At 58.1% G+C, this 18,876-nt stretch overlaps 1 protein-coding gene across 2 annotated transcripts; it reads right to left on the reverse strand.

The window, feature by feature from the left end:
- Nucleotides 1–1,088: 1,088 nt before the first annotated feature.
- On the reverse strand, nucleotides 1,089–18,592 carry ATP13A2 (ATPase cation transporting 13A2). 2 transcript variants are annotated; one of them, XM_057401323.1, is made up of 29 exons: nucleotides 18,054–18,592; nucleotides 13,686–13,759; nucleotides 13,121–13,288; nucleotides 12,811–12,869; nucleotides 12,571–12,682; nucleotides 12,409–12,485; nucleotides 11,755–11,832; nucleotides 11,442–11,511; nucleotides 10,343–10,477; nucleotides 10,042–10,108; nucleotides 8,898–9,029; nucleotides 7,663–7,818; nucleotides 7,000–7,110; nucleotides 6,836–6,882; nucleotides 6,540–6,728; nucleotides 6,254–6,460; nucleotides 6,013–6,126; nucleotides 5,725–5,881; nucleotides 5,237–5,357; nucleotides 4,935–5,059; nucleotides 4,339–4,499; nucleotides 3,846–3,959; nucleotides 3,602–3,681; nucleotides 2,707–2,859; nucleotides 2,476–2,572; nucleotides 2,145–2,368; nucleotides 1,847–1,998; nucleotides 1,591–1,763; nucleotides 1,089–1,429 (listed from the first exon to the last, which is right to left on the reverse strand). In XM_057401323.1, the coding sequence occupies exons 1-29, from the start codon at nucleotides 18,058–18,060 to the stop codon at nucleotides 1,259–1,261; spliced, it is 3,531 nt and encodes a 1,176-aa protein (XP_057257306.1). In that variant the 5' UTR covers nucleotides 18,061–18,592; the 3' UTR covers nucleotides 1,089–1,258. The 2 variants fall into 2 exon arrangements, with proteins under 2 accessions (XP_057257306.1, XP_057257305.1); XM_057401322.1 differs by having other exon boundaries at nucleotides 12,409–12,488; nucleotides 18,054–18,591.
- Between the last annotated feature and the right edge of the window lie 284 nt (nucleotides 18,593–18,876).

Below are 18,876 nucleotides of genomic sequence, written 5' to 3' on the forward strand. Positions count from 1 at the left end.
CAGGCAGCCTGGTTTAATAACTGCAGCCTTGGCTGGGCTGTCAGGAAACCTCTTACCTCTGCTTGTGCCTCATTTCCTGATCTAATCCCCAGCTCCCGGAGGGCAGAGGCGCCGCTGGCGCTCGCAGGGGCTTCGACTTTCCATGCAGGAGACTCCCTGCAAGAACCAGCCCTAGATCCAAGAGCCAGGCTGAATCCCCCGCTTCGGAAGGGGGATGCAGGCACCCCAGGGGCTCGGCTCGGCCCCTTTTGGGATGCGGCATCTCCATCTCTTGGCTTTTCCGCCCTGGAAGGAGCGAGGTTTTGCAGCCCTGGCGAGGACACCTGGGTTTTTCCAGCAATTACGATGGTTTTCTAGGAAATTCAAGCTGGAAACAGGCTCGGGGGTTGTTTATACGCAGACGGAGCTGCTGCAATCCCAGCGGTGCCGGCTCTGGATTCACTCTGCTTTGGGGCATCGAGGACCGCATCTTCCAGCCCAGAGGGAGAATGGGAGGGGGGGCTCAAAACCTCTTTCACCTTCTCCACTCCCTCATCCACTCCTTGCCCTGCCCCATTCACACAGGCAGCACAAGCAAGTGCTCAAGAAAATAGTGTTACTTTATTGGAGAACGCTCGGGAAGCACCATCCAGACCCGAACGTTGCTCTCACACCTCAACGCACCGCAGGAGAGTTAAAAAATACAGAGATTCGGGGGGGAAATGTTAATGCTACAAAGGTCCAATAACCCAAAAGCAGAACTGCTCTGTGGGAGCATCACAAGCGCAGGGGGCCCACGGCTGGTCCTGGGGGTGAGCAGCATCCTTTGCAAGCTGGGGATGGGGGGTGCTTTGTAAACAGTTCCTACACATCCAGGGTGCTTGCTTGGGGAGGCTGCAGGGCTTTTGTGTCACAGTGAGCAGATGGGAGGTTGCAGTGGGTGTCCTCACCACGAGAGCATCAGGGTTGGTGGTTTAGGACAGTCAGGAGAGGGAAAAGGAGGTGGCATCCCCCTGCGTAACAGTACTGGTGCCCAGTGTGGGGAGGTGGGTCCATGGGAGCAGGAGAGGGCCTGGAGGAAGAGCTGGGATGAGAGGAGATGGTTTCCCCTCTTCTTCTTCTGGACCTTCTCCCCCAGTTTGCTCCTCCACCATCTCCTCCCCACAGCCCCGATGCCGAGGGTCTTCCCGCAGGATCCTTCCGGCCGCATCCCTCCCTTTACCAGGATAAATAAATAATCAAGTGTCCATGGGCTGAGGGCAGCAGCACCCGGCCCGCGTTATCTCACGGCGATGGACATCTTGGGTGTCGCAAAGAGCGGTTGGTTGAGGGGGGGCCAGGCCGGCTGCTGCTGCCTCAGCTCCTTCTCCAGCCGCTTGAAAAGCTTCTTGGATGGTTTCTTGCGGCGCAGCCTGCGGAGGCAGCCGAGGAGGCCGTGGTCCAGGGCGGTCTGCAGCGAGCATGGGGGGAGAACAGGCGTTGGGGATGCCAAAGGGAGAGCGGAGCCGATGGCAAGGTGAGCCCGGCTCCCTCCACGGCTCCTGGAAAAGGGGTTGCTTGGACGGACCCAAAGGGATGACGTTGTTCCTTGTGTGCCCAGTGCCCACCTACCTCCAGCACGAAGGCAGCGAAGAAGTTGAGGGCAGCGATCCCCAGCAGCAGCAGCTTGAAGTTCAAGTCATCGATGCCCTGCAGCTTCAGCAGGGTTTTGGGGAAGCCCAACGGGTAGAGGGTCAACCATATCATGAGGCCAAAGAGGAGGATGAGGACCACCAAGAAGAGCACTGAGGAGGAGAAAGAAGAGGGCTGAGGAGCAGGATGAAGGTTTGATGTCTCTCTTCACCCTCACGACCATCATCACCCTCACCATTGGTGTAGAGCGGCTCCCGGAATGGGTACCCCTTGGACATGGCGACGGCCAGGATGAGGTACTGGAAGCCCGTGACACAGAAGAGGACTGTGTTCTCGTAGTTGGGCAGGTTCTGGGGAGCTGTCACCGTGCTGTTCAGTGGCACGTACCTGAGCCAGGCAGGGGACAAGGCAGAGGGTCAGCCAGGGCCACGAGCGTGGCTGGATGCATCCTTGATGCCAAAACCAAGGCCAACCACTTGGGCTTCGTTGTGATCCTTCCCATCACCAAAGCCAGGTGAAGCTGGGTCCCTTACCAGCCCTGTGAGACAGTGATGAAGTAGCTGAGGACCTGCACGGTGATGAGCAGAGCTGTCTGAAGGAGGAGGCTGCCCAGCACCAGGACACTGATCAATGCCCCTTGGGGACGCTCCACTCCCAGCTCCTGGGCAGGACCGGTCCGACCCATCAGCACGGCCACCGTGGTGGTGATGATGAGGTCGAAGAAGAGGAACTGGAAATCGCTCAGGTTGGTGTTGATCTGGGAAGCAGAAAGCTCAGGTCTCAGTGTGGGGATAGGAAAGGGGCAGGATAAACCCCAGGTGGGACGAGGTGACCCAAAGGCATTTGGGCAACCGCAGGACTCACGGTGTAGAGCAGCAGGACGGACACGAACTGCACCAGGCTGTACAGGGCCATGTACTTGAAGACACCAAAGGAGGTGACCAGTGAGCACCTGCCCTCCCTGCAGCGATAAAGAGGGATTCACCCACCAGGCACAGCACCCTTGCCGTGAGCTGTCCCAAAGAGGGGTCGGAGGCACTCAGGAGACCTCCCACCCTGGCTGTATCCCCCAACATATGGGTCCCAGCAGCTCACCGGATCACAGTGGGCACACACTCGATGTTGGCCACACGGGAGGTGAAGGGCGAAGCCACTGATGCCTCTGCCTCCGACAGCGAGATGCCCACGTCGGCCGCCTTCAGAGCCCCACAGTCGTTGGCACCGTCCCCACACATCCCCACGCAGTAGCTGTGGTGAGAAGGATCATGAGCGGATGGGGGAAAAGCGCTGGGGCTGCAAGATTGAACCCCCCAGGGATCACCCCACATCTGGGAGAGGGCAGGATGTGATCCGCAGCTGCCAACAGCTTCTGCACTAAGCATAGGATCCCAGAGTCTCAGACTGGTTTGTGTTGGAAGGGGCCTTAAAGCTCCTCCAGCTCCAACCCCTGCCACGGGCAGGGACCCCTTCCACTAGAGCAGCTTGCTCCAAGCCCCTGTGTCCAACCTGGCCTTGAGCACTGCCAGGGATGGGGCAGCCACAGCTTCTCTGGGCACCCTGTGCCAGCGCCTCAGCACCCTCACAGGGAAGAGCTTCTGCCTAAGAGCTCATCTCAGTCTCCCCTCTGGCAGGTTAAAGCCATTCCCCTTGGCCTGTCCCTACATCCCTTGTCCCAAGCCCCTCTCCAGCTTTCCTGCAGCCCCTTCAGGCACTGGAGCTGCTCTCAGGTCTCCCCTTCAGGAGCCTTCTCTTGTCCAGGCTGCCCCAGCCCAGCTCTCTCAGCCTGGCTCCAGAGCAGAGCTGCTCCAGCCCTCGCAGCATCTCCATGGCCTCCTCTGGCCTCGCTCCAGCAGCTCCATGTCCCTCTGGTGCTGCTGCCCCAGAGCTGGATCAGGGCTGCAGGGGGTTCTTCCCAGAGCACAGCAGAGGGGCAGGATCCCCTCTATGACTGCTGCTAATCCCCTCTCCCTCCATCCATGGGGGGACTCACTTGAGCTCCTGCAGGCTGCAAACCAGCTGAGTCTTCTGCTCGGGCAACATGCGGGCGAACACGGTGGCTTGGATGAGGATCTGCAACGACGGGAACACTCTGTGTTTGTCCCACAGCATCCTCATCCCTGCCCATCCTGGTTATCCTGAGCTTTGCCAGCTCAGCAGGGCAGAGGTACCTTGCACCAGCAAAGAAACCCCCCCATGGCACTCAGTTATGGGGGGTTCCCAGCCATGGGACTCACCTTGGGCAGCAGCTCAGCAAAGTGCTCACAAACCACAGCGAAGGATTTGCCGTTCAGGGCGAAGTGGCAGGGCTGAGGCTGCAGGACACATCCATCCCTTGGCTGGGACAGACCCTGCAGGGGAAAACAACTCCTTTCCTACAGCTCCAGCCCCGGGGCAAGGCTCTGAACCAGCATCCTCAACGCACACGGAGCAGGGGGTAAAGGAACTGCAGGTAAAGCAGTGTCTCTTAAAGCTTCACTTCAGGCATATAAATGATGGGATTTGGGATAAAGAGCTCGTGGGAGCAAGCCCTTCATGTGAGGTGCTGTCTGCTCCTGCTGTTTGGAGCATCAGCTCAACCACATGATGTACCCATAGGGAGAAACAGGAGCAGGGTGTCTCCTAACGGAGGCTTTAAGGGACAGCTCTGAGGGATGCTGGAAGAGCCCCCCGAGCTCACGGGCGCTTTGGGCTTCACACCCCCCCCCGAGACGCTACCCCGGGACCCACCTCCGACTGCTCCTCGCCCTGGGAATGCTCGGCCGGGATGAACTTGAGGGCAGCGGGCTCGTGGTGGCTGGGAGGGGAGGCGCTGATGAAGATCACCCGCTCCTTGGGCTCCACCATGCGGCAGCTCCGCGCCACGTTGATGGCTGTGAGCATGTTGTCTCCTGGCAGAGAGAGACCCAGGCGCTGAGCAGGCACCAGCAGCGATTGCTGCGCAGGGTCCTGCGAGCCGTGTCCCTGCCAACCTGCCACGGCCCCTCTCCCAGGGAGCCCTTCGCTTCCCTGTGTTCTGGGGGACAGCTCGTTCCTTACAGGCTGGGTGCGGAGTGGATGGAGCAGCCTTGAGGAGAAGGGCTTGGGGGTGCCCCATCCCTGGCAGGGTTCAAGGCCGGGCTGGGAGCAAGCTGCTCTAGTGGAAGGGGTCCCTGCCCGTGGCAGGGGTTGGAGCTGGAGGAGCTTTAAGGTCCCTTCCAACCCAAACCAGGCTGGGATTCCGTGATTCCTGGTGGAGAACCCTCCGCCCCTTGCACCACATCAAGGACTGACCATGTTCCCATCTCTTCCCGAGCCCTGTGTCCCCATTCCCCCTGCAGGGTCACCTGTCACCATGATGGGGCGGATGTTGGCGTTGCGCAGGAGGTGAATCACGGGTGCAGACTCCGGCTTGAGCACGTTCTTCATGACGAGGAAGCCCAGGAAGCCCAGGCCGCTCTCCACAGCTTCCCTGGTGGACACAAGGAGCCCTTTCAACACCACCTTCAACACAAGCATCAACTGCTACAAACAGCTAAAACCCAGGTGGGTTCAGAAGGAATTCCCTGCAGGCTGCTGGGATGGAGCATCCCACGAAATGCTTGGCGCAAACAAGGTCCAAATGGAGACAGAAGTTGTTGGCACCAACCTGGGGAGCTGCAGGGCCTCCTCGAATGTGGTCACTGAACTCAGGGGTTTGGAAGCCAGACCCAGGACCCGGAACCCATCCGTGGTGTAGTGCCGCAGCATCTGGGAGAAATCCACGGGCACTGCCAGCCACGAGGGGAAAACCAAGGTCAAGATTGCTCCTGGATGAACCTGGGCTGTGTGGACCCAGGGCTCAAGCTCCCAAAGGACTGGAGGGCTTTGGCTGCTCATCCAGCCTCCAGTCCCCATCTTCTAGCTCCTGTTTTCTTCCCCCCATGCGGCTGAAGGTCTTTAAGGGTCCTGAAAGTCCCTTCCAACCCTATCCATTCTATGATTCTATGAAGCTAATCCAAAGCCCTGTGCCTCTGGGGACTGCCCCACAGCATCACCAAGGAGAATTCCCTTTGGGGGTGAGCCGCAGGGATGCAGATTGATGACGGAGCAGCAGGACCAGGGCAGTGACAGTGAACCCCCATCTCCATCACGTACCAGTCTCCTTCCTGCAGAGGCTGGCCACCATCTCTGGAGCACCCTTGACATAGACATGGGCTGAGGCTTCACTGGGCAGCTTCACCAGGACACTCATCCTCTGCAAGGAGGAGGAGAAGGGGAACCGCCGGAGGATCCCCACAGGTAACTGGTGCTTCTGTGGAGAGGGAGAAGGTGTCAGGGCCAGGCAGGACCCTCTCCGGGAGGTACAACCCCCCTCCAGGGGCTGCGGAGCACAACCACCCTTTGCTGTGTGGGGAACCGGAGCGACTGCTCCATGGGCTGTACCCTGTCCCGTGGCTGCTCTTCCTCAGGTGGAGGCTTCACCACAGCCAAGACCTTCATCCCAAACTGCTGGGAGGCAGGTAGCTCGCCTTCCTCCTCCTCCATCATCTCCAGGCGCTGAAACCCAAGGCATGCTGAGATAGAGAGACGCTATCCACCGCATGGATGGTTTCAAACACCCCTTCTCCTGCTGTGTCCCACCTCCTTCTTTCCAGACAGGCACCTTGCCCATCACTTTGCTTACCCAGCCAGTGGACTCCAACATCTTGAGGTCCACAGGGTCCCCGATGGGCTGTGCCCGCAGCACCGACACCGTGTGGCAAGTGGCCAGCGAGTAGAGCAAGGGACCAGCGGGCAGGCAGCGGGGCTCGTGGACGATGGGCATGAAGTGGTTGTTCTCCAGTGGAACCACCCCCCACACATCCAGCCCTTCCTCCGTGAGGGTTCCTGTCTGTGGGGATGAGGATGGAGGGTCCACAGCAGCCCCTGGAGACGGGAACTCCGGCCCGGTGGTGATGCTCAAGCCTCACCTTGTCAAAGCAAACCAGGCGGATCTTCCCGCAGAGGTTGATGCGGGGAGGGCTGATGCAGAAGATGCCCTGTTTCTTCAGCCTGTTCTGGGCATAGATGGTGCCCACGGTCATGGCAGCCGGGAGAGCCGGGGGCACGATGACAGTGATGAGGTCGAGGGCACGGATGATGATTTGCCCCACGGGGACCTGGCAGGTGAGGAGGAGGAGGGGTGGGCATCCTGACAGCGCTCACCCATCTCCACCTGCATGTGCTGATGGTCCCAGGCTGTGCTCCAGGACTCCCAAGCCCCTACCTGGTTTTTAACCAAGATGAGGATGCTGTAGAGCGTGCCGATAAAAGCTGTGCAGGAGGAGGGAGGAGAATGGGCTTGGTTACAAAGCAAAGCAGATGAAGGGTGAGTTCACCCATGGCAGAGGAGTTTGGCTGCTCCTGGTCGTGCCTCTGCGCTCAACCTACCCAGGACGGCGAGGAACAGGACGAACTTCACAGCATCCTTGTAGAACTTGAAGCTCACGGGTTTGGGGTAGAGGATGGAGCTGATGAGATCCCCTTTAGCTGTGCAGAACCCTGTGGGAGAGGGGCAGGAGGTAACCATGGGCAAAGGCATAGAATAGAATCATGAAATCATGGGATCAACCAGGTTGGAAAAGCCCTTTCAGCTCATCCAGTCCAACCATTCCCCAGCACTGCCAAGGCCACCACTAACCCATGGCACTGAGGGTGTGTGAACACTTGCAGGGATGGTGCCTCCAGCCCTGCCCTGGGCAGCCTGATCCAATGCCTGAGCACCCTCTGGGGAAGGAATTGTTCCTCAGCTCCATCTAAACCTGCCCTGGTGCAGCTTGAGGCCGGTTCCTCTTGTCCCATCCCTTGTTCCTTGGGAGCAGAGCCCAGCCCCTCCTGGCTCCATCCTCCTGTCAGGCACTTGTAGGGAGCGATCAGGTCCCCCCTGAGCCTTCTCTTCTCCAGGCTGAACCTGGGCTTCCTCAGGTCCCTCAGCCCTTCCCCATCACACTTGTGCTCCAGGCCCTGCACCAGCTCCATTGCCCTCCTCTGGCCCCAAAGGTCCCTTTCCCAAAGGACGCAGCTTAATCCCGGCTTTATCCCTTAATCCCTTACCTGTGCGGGTCACCACGGCCAGCACTTCCCTGCCCACATAGGACTTGGCTTGGATGACGTGTGTCCCACAGAACAACGTGTGCCGCCGGTGCTCCTCCGGGGAATAGATGGTGCTGCCAGCCGGGAGAGGGGTCTTCATCACTGGCACGCTCTCCCCTGCATGAGGAACACCATGGAGGGAAGAGGAACATCATGAAGGGAGGAGGAACATCATGGAAGGGAGGAGGAACATCATGGAAGGGAGGAGGAACATCATGGATGGAAGAGGAACATCATGGAAGGGAGGAGGAAGATCATGGAGGGAGGAGGAACATCATGGAAGGGAGGAAGAACATCATGGAAGGGAGGAGGATGGATGGAAGAGGAACATCATGGAAGGGAAGAGGAACATCATGGAAGGGAGGAGGAACATCATGGATGGAAGAGGAACATCATGGAAGGGAGGAGGAACATCATGGAAGGGAGGAGGAACATCATGGAAGGGAGGAGGAACATCAGGGAAGGGAGGAAGAACTTCATGGAGGGAAGAGGAACATCATGGAAGGGAGGAGGAACATCATGGAAGGGAGGAGGAACATCATGGATGGAAGAGGAAGATCATGGAAGGGAGGAGGAAGATCATGGAGGGAGGAGGAACATCATGGAAGGGAGGAAGAACATCATGGAGGGAAGAGGAACATCATGGAAGGGAAGAGGAACATCATGGAAGGGAGGAGGAACATCATGGAAGGGAGGAGGAACATCATGGATGGAAGAGGAACATCATGGAAGGGAGGAGGAACATCATGGAAGGGAGGAGGAACATCAGGGAAGGGAGGAAGAACTTCATGGAGGGAAGAGGAACATCATGGAAGGGAGGAGGAACATCATGGAAGGGAGGAGGAACATCATGGAAGGGAGGAGGAACATCATGGAGGGAGGAGGAACATCATGGAAGGGAGGAGGAACATCATGGAAGGGAGGAGGAACATCATGGAAGGGAGGAGGAACATCATGGAAGGGAGGAGGAACATCATGGAAGGGAAGAGGAACATCATGGAAGGAGGAGGAACATCATGGAAGGGAGGAAGAACATCACGGAGGGAGGAGGAACATCATGGAAGGGAGGAGGAACATCATAGGAGGAGGTTTATCACCCTGGGGGGTCAGGATCCAACCAGCCTGCATGGGAAAGGGATGGAGGAGGACACAAGGAGATGCAGGGCTTGCTCCGTGCCCCCAGCTCCAGCTCTCACCCGTCAGCATGCTCTCGTTGACCATGCACTCGCCCGTCAGCAGCGCAGCATCGCAAGGGACCAGCATCCCATCCGCAGGGAGGCTGATGCAGTCACCCGGCACCAGGTCTGCAGAGCTCACCACCACCTCCTCTGCAAGAGAGCAATGGCCACGCTCAGACACCTTTGGGAAAAGGACTTGGAAGAGGGCATTAGGGAAAACTAGGACCTAATGGAAGCTGGAACCTTAAGAAGACTTTGTGAGGGTGAAATAGAGCTGCTGCTCCCAGGGTGTTGGCACACACACTGTCTGCTCCCCTACAGCTCTCCAGGCAATGCAAGCTGCACCTTAGCACATGCTAAGAGGAGTAATAGAGGGTGGAGTGGAGACCCCACAGCCAGGCTCTGGTGTAATCCCTGCAGGAATGGGAACCAGATGGTACCATGCAGCTGATGAACCACAGAGCAGCTGTCCTGGAATGAACCTGGAAAGGTTTGGGTTGGAAGGGACCTTAAAGCTTCTCCAGCTCCACCCCCTGCCATGGGCTGGGACCCCTTCCACTAGAGCAGCTTGCTCCAAGCCCCTGTGTCCAACCTGGCCTTGAACACTGCCAGGGATGGGGCAGCCACAGCTTCTCTGGGCACCCTGTGCCAGCACCTCAGCACCCTCACAGGGAAGAGCTTCTGCCTAAGAGCTCATCTCAGTCTCCCCTCTAGCAGGTTAAAGCCATTCCCCTTGGCCTGTCCCTACAGGCCCTTGTCCAGAGCCCCTCTTCAGTGGTTACAGTCTGCTTGCCTGTTGCTCCAGGCTGGTTTCACAGTCCATGTGCTACCACTGACCCTCATCCTGTCACAAACCTGCCTTTTGTATAAGAGAATCCTTCAGCTGAAGCCCTTTTTTGTGTAAATCTCCAAAGATTTGAAGAACTGAAATAAGGGACTTGGTGACGCTGTCACTGCAGGTCCCAACAGGTCGGTTGAATCCCCCCCCCCCGACACAATGGGCTGTCCAGTAGGATCCCCACACCAGGTTGTGGACAGACTGGGACACTGACAGGCTGATCCAACAGAAAGGGTTCAAGGAACCCCCTGTTAACAGGTCTCACATCATCCCCATCCCAAATCCATGCCGGGAGCCCTCACTCATCGCAGGCATCACACTCACCTCCGCCGGAGCGATGGACTCGGACACCCACTGCCATCTTGGCCATGTTCTGCAGCGTGGTGCTTTGCTGCAAGGGAGGGAGCAGTCAGCTCAGAAAGCACAGCAAAGCATCCATAAAACAGGTCTGGAAGGCTCAGGATCACAGAGGAAGGACAAGGAAACCTGCTGCACCACTGGGAACATGGGCTGTCCTCACCCAGCTGGGCTCAGAGGGAGTTCAACATCAGCACAGAGGTCAACCAGCAGCAGAGAATAGGTTGTTTCACCAGAGCTGCTGGTCCCAAATAAGCCCAGCACCAACCTTCCTTGTCTCGTAGAGGGACAGCCCTAAGGAGATGGTGGAGATGAGGAAGATGCAGGCAGCGTAGTAGTAGTAGGCGTCACAGACCCACAGCACGATGCTGAACACTTGGAAGATGTAGAAGGGATTGAGAACCTAGAAGGGAACAAGGAAGGTGAGAAGGGTTTGGGGTAAGAGCTTCCTCCAGCTCATTGTTGAAGAAGGGGATCCTGCCCCTCTGCTCTGCTCCCACGAGACCCCACTTGCATCCCTGTGTGCAGTGCTGGTGTGCCCAACGTAAGGACATGGAGCTGCTGCAGCAAGGCCAGAGGAGGCCACAAGGATGCTCAGGGGCTGGAGCAGCTCCTGTATGGAGCCAGGCTGAGAACATTGGGGCTGTTCAGCCTGGAGAAGAGAAGCTGCGTGGAGACCTCAGAGCAGCTTCCAGTGTCTGAAGGGGGCTGCAAGGATGCTGGAGAGGGACTCTTCATCAGGGACTGTAGAGATAGGACAAGGGGGTTCAGACTGAAAAAGGGGAGGTTAAGGTTGGAGATAAGGCAGAAGCTCTTCCCTGTGAGGGTGCTGAGGCGCTGGCACAGGGTGCCCAGAGAAGCTGTGGCTGCCCCATCCCTGGCAGTGTTCAAGGCCAGGTTGGACACAGGGGCTTGGAGCAAGCTGCTCTAGTGGAAGGGGTCCCTGCCCTTGGCAGGGGTTGGGACTGGGAGAGCTTTAAGATCTCTTTCAACACAAACCAGGCTGGGATTCCATGACTCGATGATTGTGAGACTTCCAGCTCCTTGAGGACCAGCTGCTGATGCAGAGGAGCAGCTGGCCCTTCCCTGGGGCTGGGGATGCACCAGCTGACTGCTTGCAAACCCTCCATCCTCCCTGGCCTGGTTTATGGCTGATACTCCTGAGGATGCTCAGCCACCTCTGCAGCCAGCTGGGATGCTCCTGTCTGACCTAAGGGGCAGGATGGGTCCCCTCCACCTGCTCTGCCTTCTCTGATCTCCTCCCTACCCAAGAGGAAGGACCTGCAAAGCCCTGGCAGGGAGGGACCTGGAGCAGGATCTGCCCTGGGACAAGAGGCTCTTTGGAAGCACTGTGGATGCACACACACCTCCTCCACCAACAGCCTTGCGTAGGACTTGACCGGCACCTCGATGAGGTTCGCTCCGTAGATCTTCCTTCTGCAAAGGGGACAGGAAAGCAAATCCACGCTAGGAAAAGCTGCATTTCCATGCTGAGGGACCCTCACACTGCCCGGACCTCCTTGGGAGCTTGGTTACATGGAGAAGTCAAGCCAGGGCAATCCAGCCCACTTCTGCTTTGAGGTCTGAATGCAGGAAGAACCCGGGCTCTGGGATTTGCTGGCCCCTGGAAAAGCCTCATCTGTGCTCCCCACATGGCCCATGGAACTGGTAGATCCCTACCTGGTGTTGTGGTCCTGTTGGCTGAGCCCAGCCTGCGAGAGGTGCAGATCTGCGCAGGTCCAGCCTTCATCCAAGATGCTGGCAAGCACCAGGGGAAAGGGAAACAGGGAAACGGAGTCAAAACCAGCAGGAGCCTGGCCCAGAGACACAAACACCACGTCCAAGTCCTTGCTGACAGAAAAGAACCCTTTGGGAACGGGAAAGGATCTTGTTCCTCGGCCCCTGCTGCAGCACGCGGGTGCCAAGGAGCAGGAACAAAAGGGCACAGTTCGGAGAAGAGCATCCAGCACGGGGCAGCTGCCAAAGTGCTTTGCCTGGTTTCCTCTGCCCACAAAGACAGGCAGCACCAACAGACCGGGGGAACAGCAGCGGCTTCCTTGACCCAGCACCCTGGGATGGTTGCCAAAGGCTCTGCAGTGCAGAGAAAAGCTCCAGCCCCAGTGGTTGTGTGACCTCCGGATGGGTCAGGACCACATGGAGGGGGCTGAGGGGCCAAAGGGAGCAGCAGAGAGATCACAGAATCCCAGATTGGTTTGGGCTGGAAAAGACCTTAACCCCTTGTCCTGTCGCTGCAGCCCCTGATGAAGAGCCCCTCTCCAGCATCCCAGCTTTGATGCAAGGAGTTTTGCTGTGGCAAAGGGGACAGGGGAGTACCTGACTTTGCAGTACATCTGCCGCCGCTCGATCCAGACGTAGCGCATGCCCTCAAAGAGGTAGTACCGCAGGATGTTCTTCTGAGGACATGAGCACATGGTGTCAGCAAGACACGAGGGAGAGGCATTGCAAGGCAGAGGTGGGAAGGGTCACCGGTGTTACCTCTTCCTTCTCATGGAGCCGGATGGTGTCCCGGCTCTCCTCCTCTTCCGACACACCGATAGCGATGCTGGTCCTGCGGTCCTCCAGCCTGGCCCCGGGGTGATGCTCCAGGCTGCTTGGGATGGAAAACAAGGGTCAGGCCTTCCCCATCCCACCAGCTCTGCTGTAAACGGCCCCGCTCTCTGGAAGCCAAATGCAGATGTGAGCCCCTCGCCATGTCCAGATGTGAGCCCAACTCACCTGCCCTCGCCCAGCGCCTCTGTGCACACACGCGTGGTGAAGCACTGTCCGAATTTGTCCTGCAACAAAGACACAGGGGCTGAGCAGAGGGAATGGGGGAGCTCCCCATGGATCCCCCCTGCTCCTGCAAACAGGGACAGCAGCCCAGGTAGGGAGCCCCATTCCCAGGTGCTGGCTGGGCTGCAGGGACAATGAAGAGAAACACAAGGCCAGGCTGGTGGCTGCGGAAAGCAGGAAGGAACAAGCCCAAGGACATCACATCCTGGGAAGCCAACAGCAGAGCCCAACCCCAGACCTTCCCAGGACTTACTCTGATGATGACCCAGTCGGCCTGGCTGAGGGCACAGGGTTTGCACTTCACCTGCACCTCCAGGCTTGGCTTCCAATGGAAGAGGACGAGGAGCAGCCCTGCTGTCAGCACAGAGCCAATGTGGCACAGGGCCACCCGCCACGTCGTGGTCTGGTAGCCCGTGACCTCCTGGAAGAAAGGAGGAGACCTGTATGGGAATGCTTGTTCATAAAACAAACTGAAATGAAGGTCAGCAAGCACCTGCATCCTGCACTGATGGAAGCCCTGAGTCCTGGCACGGTTTAACACCAGGCAGGTGACAGCAATGTAAATCTGGGGCTGAAAAAACATTGTCTTGTGCTGGTGTTGGACAGGACAAGGGGAACGGCTTTAACTGCCAGAGGGGAGACTGAGATGAGCTCTTAGGCAGAAGCTCTTCTTGGACGGGGCTTGGAGCAAGCTGCTCTAGTGGAAGGTGTCCCTGCCCGTGACAGGGGTTGGAACTGGAGGAGCTTTAAGCTCCCTTGAACCCAAACCCAGTTTTGGTGCCAGCCCAGCAGGGCGCTGCCTCCCTCCCCACACCTACCATGCGGGATGTGTCCGTGTCCGTCTGCAGCGTCCCGTATCCCGGCCGCTGGTTCCCCAGCAGCCTGCTGCTGTCTGCAAAGCCAAAGAACAGGGAGGGGGGGAAATAAAGAGATGCTGATCCCGGGGGTTATTTAGGAGCTGCCACGGTGATGGGCTCCCGGCTGCAGCAATGACATCCCTGGATCAATCCCAGGAGGTGGCTGGGCTCCGTGTCCCCTCTTCCATCCGCGCTCCCGGCAAAGCTGCTTTGGGAGGGGGATGCTGCGGGCACGGGGCACCCCAGGACCTCCCAGTCACCTGCCTGTGGCACGTGATGGTCACACGAACGATGTCAAAGGAGCCCAAGGAGAAAAGCTGGCACAAACCCAGTGGCCTAGCAGCCAGGGGAAGGGAGCGGGGCTGGTCCAGAGCCAGGTCAAGTTCAGGGAGAGCTCTCTCAGGCACTTTTCATGCTTGTTTGCTCCTTGTGTTCCTCCCTGCATGGAGGAGGTGGCCACAACATTGGTGTTTTCCAGTTTTAAGGATGCCCAGAGTGGCTCAGCACCTCCAATTGCTGCTGATCCTCAGCTGGGGAGATGGGGATCACTGGAGGCATCGCCATCATCAGACGGGTTTGGGTTGGAAAGGACCTTAAAAGCATCCAGCTCCAACCCCCTGCCACGGGCAGGGATTATCCCAGGTAGATTTTAATCATTACTCTCCATGCCATGAAGCTGAACTTGCTCATTATCCCTGTATCCACATGGGATTACGAGCTGTGGCGTCCCAGCTCTGGGATCTTAGAGCAGCAGCAGGGAGATAACACGTGGCACAAACACCAACCCAGGAGCGAGCTCCCAGGCCTGCAGCATGTGGATAATTTCCTGGTTGGGGCAGGTTCTTGTTTCCAGGTGACTGGATTAACCAGCCACATGCCAGCTGGGAGCTGTGCTGGGAAAACCACCCCGGATGGGTGGATTTAAGCTTAAACAAGGGAGATTCAGGTTGGAGATAAGGCAAAAGCTCTTCCCTGTGAGGGTGCTGAGGCACTGGCACAGGGTGCCCAGAGAAGCTGTGGCTGCCCCATCCCTGGCAGTGTTCAAGGCCAGGCTGGACACAGGGGCTTGGAGCAAGCTGCTCTAGTGGAAGGGGTCCCTGCCTGTGGCAGGGGCTGGAGCTGGAGGAGCTTTAAGGTCCCTTCCAACCCGAACCACTCCATGATTCTACAATCCAAGCACAGCCACGTCTCCACCTGCACGCTGCTGTTACCAACACTTTAAGACCTTACAAGCAGCAAAGCTTTAGGGGTAGCCGCAGCCGGCTCCATCCTTGCACCATTCCATCCCCATCGGGCTCCTCACCTCCTGCTCCCATCCCGGGTGCTCCCCAGAGCACAGTGAGCGATAGGGCTGTTGCCTTGACTCACCCCACCGGCTGCACCGGAGCCGTCGCGGCTGGGACGGGATGCGGGGATGGGATCCCTGCACCTGGGAAGGAGCTGCGCCACCGGTTTGAATCCTGGAGCAGAGGCCACACCTCGTGGGCAAACACAGTGCAGGGCACTCGCTGAGCCTCTATGGAGAGCCCTGGGACAAGAGCTGCTGCTCCCTCTGCTGCTAAGCAGGGATCAAGAGGGATACAACAGCAAGGAGTGGCTGCAAAGGGAAGAGGGGAGCCAGGAACTGGATGCTGGAGAGGGACCTCCATCAGGGTGTGCAAGGACAGAACAAGGGGAATGGCTTTAACCTGCCAGAGGGGAAACTGAGATGAGCTCTTAGGCAGAAGCTCTTCCTTGTGATTCAGTCTGGGATTCTGTGATGCCCTCACATGTAGCACATGCACTGGCATCCAAGCAGAGCTGGGAACCTCGAGACCACACATTTCATGGCACTGAACACCTCCTGCAAAGCAGCCCCAGCCAAGGACCATTTGTGAACACTGGCACTGGTCCCTGCCCCAGGGCTCTGCCCCCAGATGCAGCCTTTCTCCCCAGCAGCATGTCCATCCCGGAAGCAGATGTGTGCTGGTCACAGAGACCTTCTCCACAAGCTCCCTTTGCAGCCACAGCCCTTTACAAACACCTTTCTTGAAGCAAACAAACCCCAAAAGGACTCCCAGATCTCCCTGTGCTCTTCTGTTCCCAGCTCGATGCTCCATAATGAGCAGCGTTATCCGTCCATCCATCCTCCATCCATCCATCCATTCTCCATCCATCCATCCATCCATCCATCCATTCTCCATCCATCCATCCATCCATCCATCCATCCATCCATCCATCCATCCATCCATCCATCCACCCACCATCCTCCATTCATCCTTCTCCATCCCTCCATCCACATGGTGCTGCCTGATCAATGGGACAGGGTTGGCAAGGTCAATCTGGGCCCTTGGAGACACAGCAAAAGGAAGGAAGGAAGGATGGGGAAAGGAGAACTGTGCTTGGGTCCTGCAGGACAACATGAGGAACTTCCAGAGCAGCCTTCAGGCTTTCCCCTGGGATGGGAGACGTCATGGGCAGGGGCATGCCCAGACCCAAGGAGGGCTGGGATGAGATGGCGCTGATCCTCCTGCCCTTCCCACCCAGCCAGCATCAACTCATCCACACGAGCCAAGAGATGAGAACACGCCAGAGCCGGAGCAAACGTGTTCCACCAGGAGGTCTGGTCCTACCCGGACCTGGCAGCAGCCACCAGCGGGAACAGCCCAAGGCTGAGAGAAGCAAAAGGACATGGCTCCATGCAAGGTGGGGATGTGGAAGAGGGAGATTCGGGCTCTGCCGTCACCGGTAATCCCAGGGGAATCGTGCTCATGCATCCAGCCCTGGAGATGGGTGAGGGAATCAAGTCCTTGTAGGGAAAGTGCTCACCCAGCAGCTCTGTTCACCTCAAACTGGCTCCTGGCTGGATTTGCAGGGAATCATAGACTCATGGAATGGTTTATGCTGCAGGGACCTTAAAACCCATCCAGCTCCACCCCCTGCCACGGGCAGGGACCCCTTCCACTAGAGCAGCTTGCTCCAAGCCCCTGTGTCCAACCTGGCCTTGAACACTGCCAGGGATGGGGCAGCCACAGCTTCCCTGGGCACCCAGTGCCAGTGCCTCAGCACCCTCACAGGGAAGAGCTTCTGCCTTATCTCCAACCTGAACTTCCCCTGTTTCAGTCTGAACCCATCACCCCTTGTCCTATTGCTACAGTCCCTGATGAAGGTGGTGGCACAACCAGCGTTTGCTTCACCACACGCTGACACCACCAGCTAAGGCAGTGTAATGTGGTCAAACCCTTCCAGCAAGGCAGGTTTCTGCCCCACGCTGGGCAGGGATCACGCTGACCTCTCTTTACCCAGGCTTGCAGGACCTCCCTGTATGGCACAAGCCAAAGAGAAGCACCCAGTGCTTCAGGGAGCATCCTCACTCAGCAACCACTGGCCATGCAGCAAGAGGTTGTTTAGAGCCAAACCCCACGTCTTCCCCCTATCCTGGTTAAATAAAGGGCTCTATCACACTGAGGAAGAGGAGGGATGTGCTCCTTGCAGCCCAGCACCCCTGTTTTGGAGTGTTAAGGCAGGATTAGAGCATCTCCTGCCTCTGGAGCCAGCATCTGTGGCTGGCAGTGTTCAACCCAGGTGCCCCCTTGAGAAATCTGGAGAGGGGCTTTGGACAAGGGCCTGTAGGGACAGGCCAAGGGCAATGGCTTTAACCTGCCAGAGGGGAGACTGAGATGAGCTCTTAGGCAGAAGCTCTTCCCTGTGAGGGTGCTGAGGCGCTGGCACAGGGTGCCCAGAGAAGCTGTGGCTGCCCCATCCCTGGCAGTGTTCAAGGCCAGGTTGGACACAGGGGCTTGGAGCAAGCTGCTCTAGTGGAAGGGGTCCCTGCTCTAGTGGCAGGGGTTGGAGCTGGGAGAGCTTTAAGTGCCTTCCAACACAAACCAGTCTGGGATTAAGAGGGTTGAGGTTTAACCCCCCCGAGTGTTGCTATGCTGTGGATCTGGAGTAAAAGATGGGGCAAAGGGGGTCTGAGGGGCTGGAAGTGGGGTGGCCACACTGGCAGCGACCATGGTGGCAGGGACCACAGCCATAGCACGGCCAGGCACCCAAGGAGATCTGCAACGGGTGCTGCCCTCTTCCCTTTCCTGCCACAAAGCTCTTCCTTTCTCATTCAGACGCTCCTCCATGTCAACCAGGGCAAATTCAAAAGGAAACAAGGTCGGAAGGGCTCCACTGGTTCTACACGGAATGAGAAACGCCAGAGACACAAGGATGCTTCCTCCAGCTCAACACTGCATTCCCCAGCCTCTTCGGAACACCTGGGTGCATTTTCCCCACCTTCTAAAGGGTCTTTTGGCTGTAAAGCCAAGCCACAGCCAGCCCAATCACTGAGGCTTCACTCACCCGACATTGCATTACGTCCGTTCCCGACGGGAGACAACCCCGGGGTGCTCGGTTCGCAGGGTCAGCCAGGCAGCGCGGTCCTTTGTAACCTCAAGATCCACCTCGTCTGCACGATGATCCCACCAAAGGCTCCTCCGCTCCAGCTGCGGGTCCCAGCGAGCTCGGAGGATCCCTAACACCGAGAGGGAATAACCCGCTGGCAGGGAAGCGGCTCCCGCTGTGCCGCAGGGATCCAGCCGCAGGCTTTCGGAGCATCCGAAAGCGTCACTTCGGGTTTCGTTTCCCCTCGTTCCGGGTGGATTCATCAGCAGGAGCCTCTCCACACGGTCCCATGGAGCGGTGCCGGCCGGAGCGGGGCTGCGCGCTCGTGTCCCGACGGGATGTGAAGCCAAACCGGTTCTGCAGTAAGGAAGCACCCATTAAAAGCAGCAGCAGCTCCCCCGTAACAGCACAAGCCCAGACCTCAGGATCCGAGCTTGCCAGACCCACAGCACCCCAGAGTGCGCTAAAGGCTCCTCGGGGGTGATGCTGCGCTCCTCTCTTCGCTCTGACCCCCTCATCAAATCCATGCGGGGAGGGGCTGCACCCCGCTCTGCATCATCCCCACCTCCTCCCCCTGCTGCAAAATAAGGCCAAAAAAAGGCAAAATAACGCCGAATAGAGTGAGGGTGCGCTCCCCCTTGCACCCTAATGCAATCCCCGACCCACACAACCCAAGGCACCCGCACAGCAAAGTGCAACCCCGGAGCCACGCACGATGTGCTAACCCCTATTGGGTAAGCGAGGCGGGGGGGTGTGTGTGTCCCTGCATCCCTTCTGCACC

Source organism: Pezoporus wallicus, unplaced genomic scaffold (genome assembly GCF_028554395.1).
Source record: "Pezoporus wallicus isolate ANWC-B61680 ecotype Strahan unplaced genomic scaffold, APGP_CSIRO_Pwel_v1 contig_14543, whole genome shotgun sequence".
Classification (NCBI taxonomy): Eukaryota; Metazoa; Chordata; class Aves; order Psittaciformes; family Psittacidae; genus Pezoporus; species Pezoporus wallicus.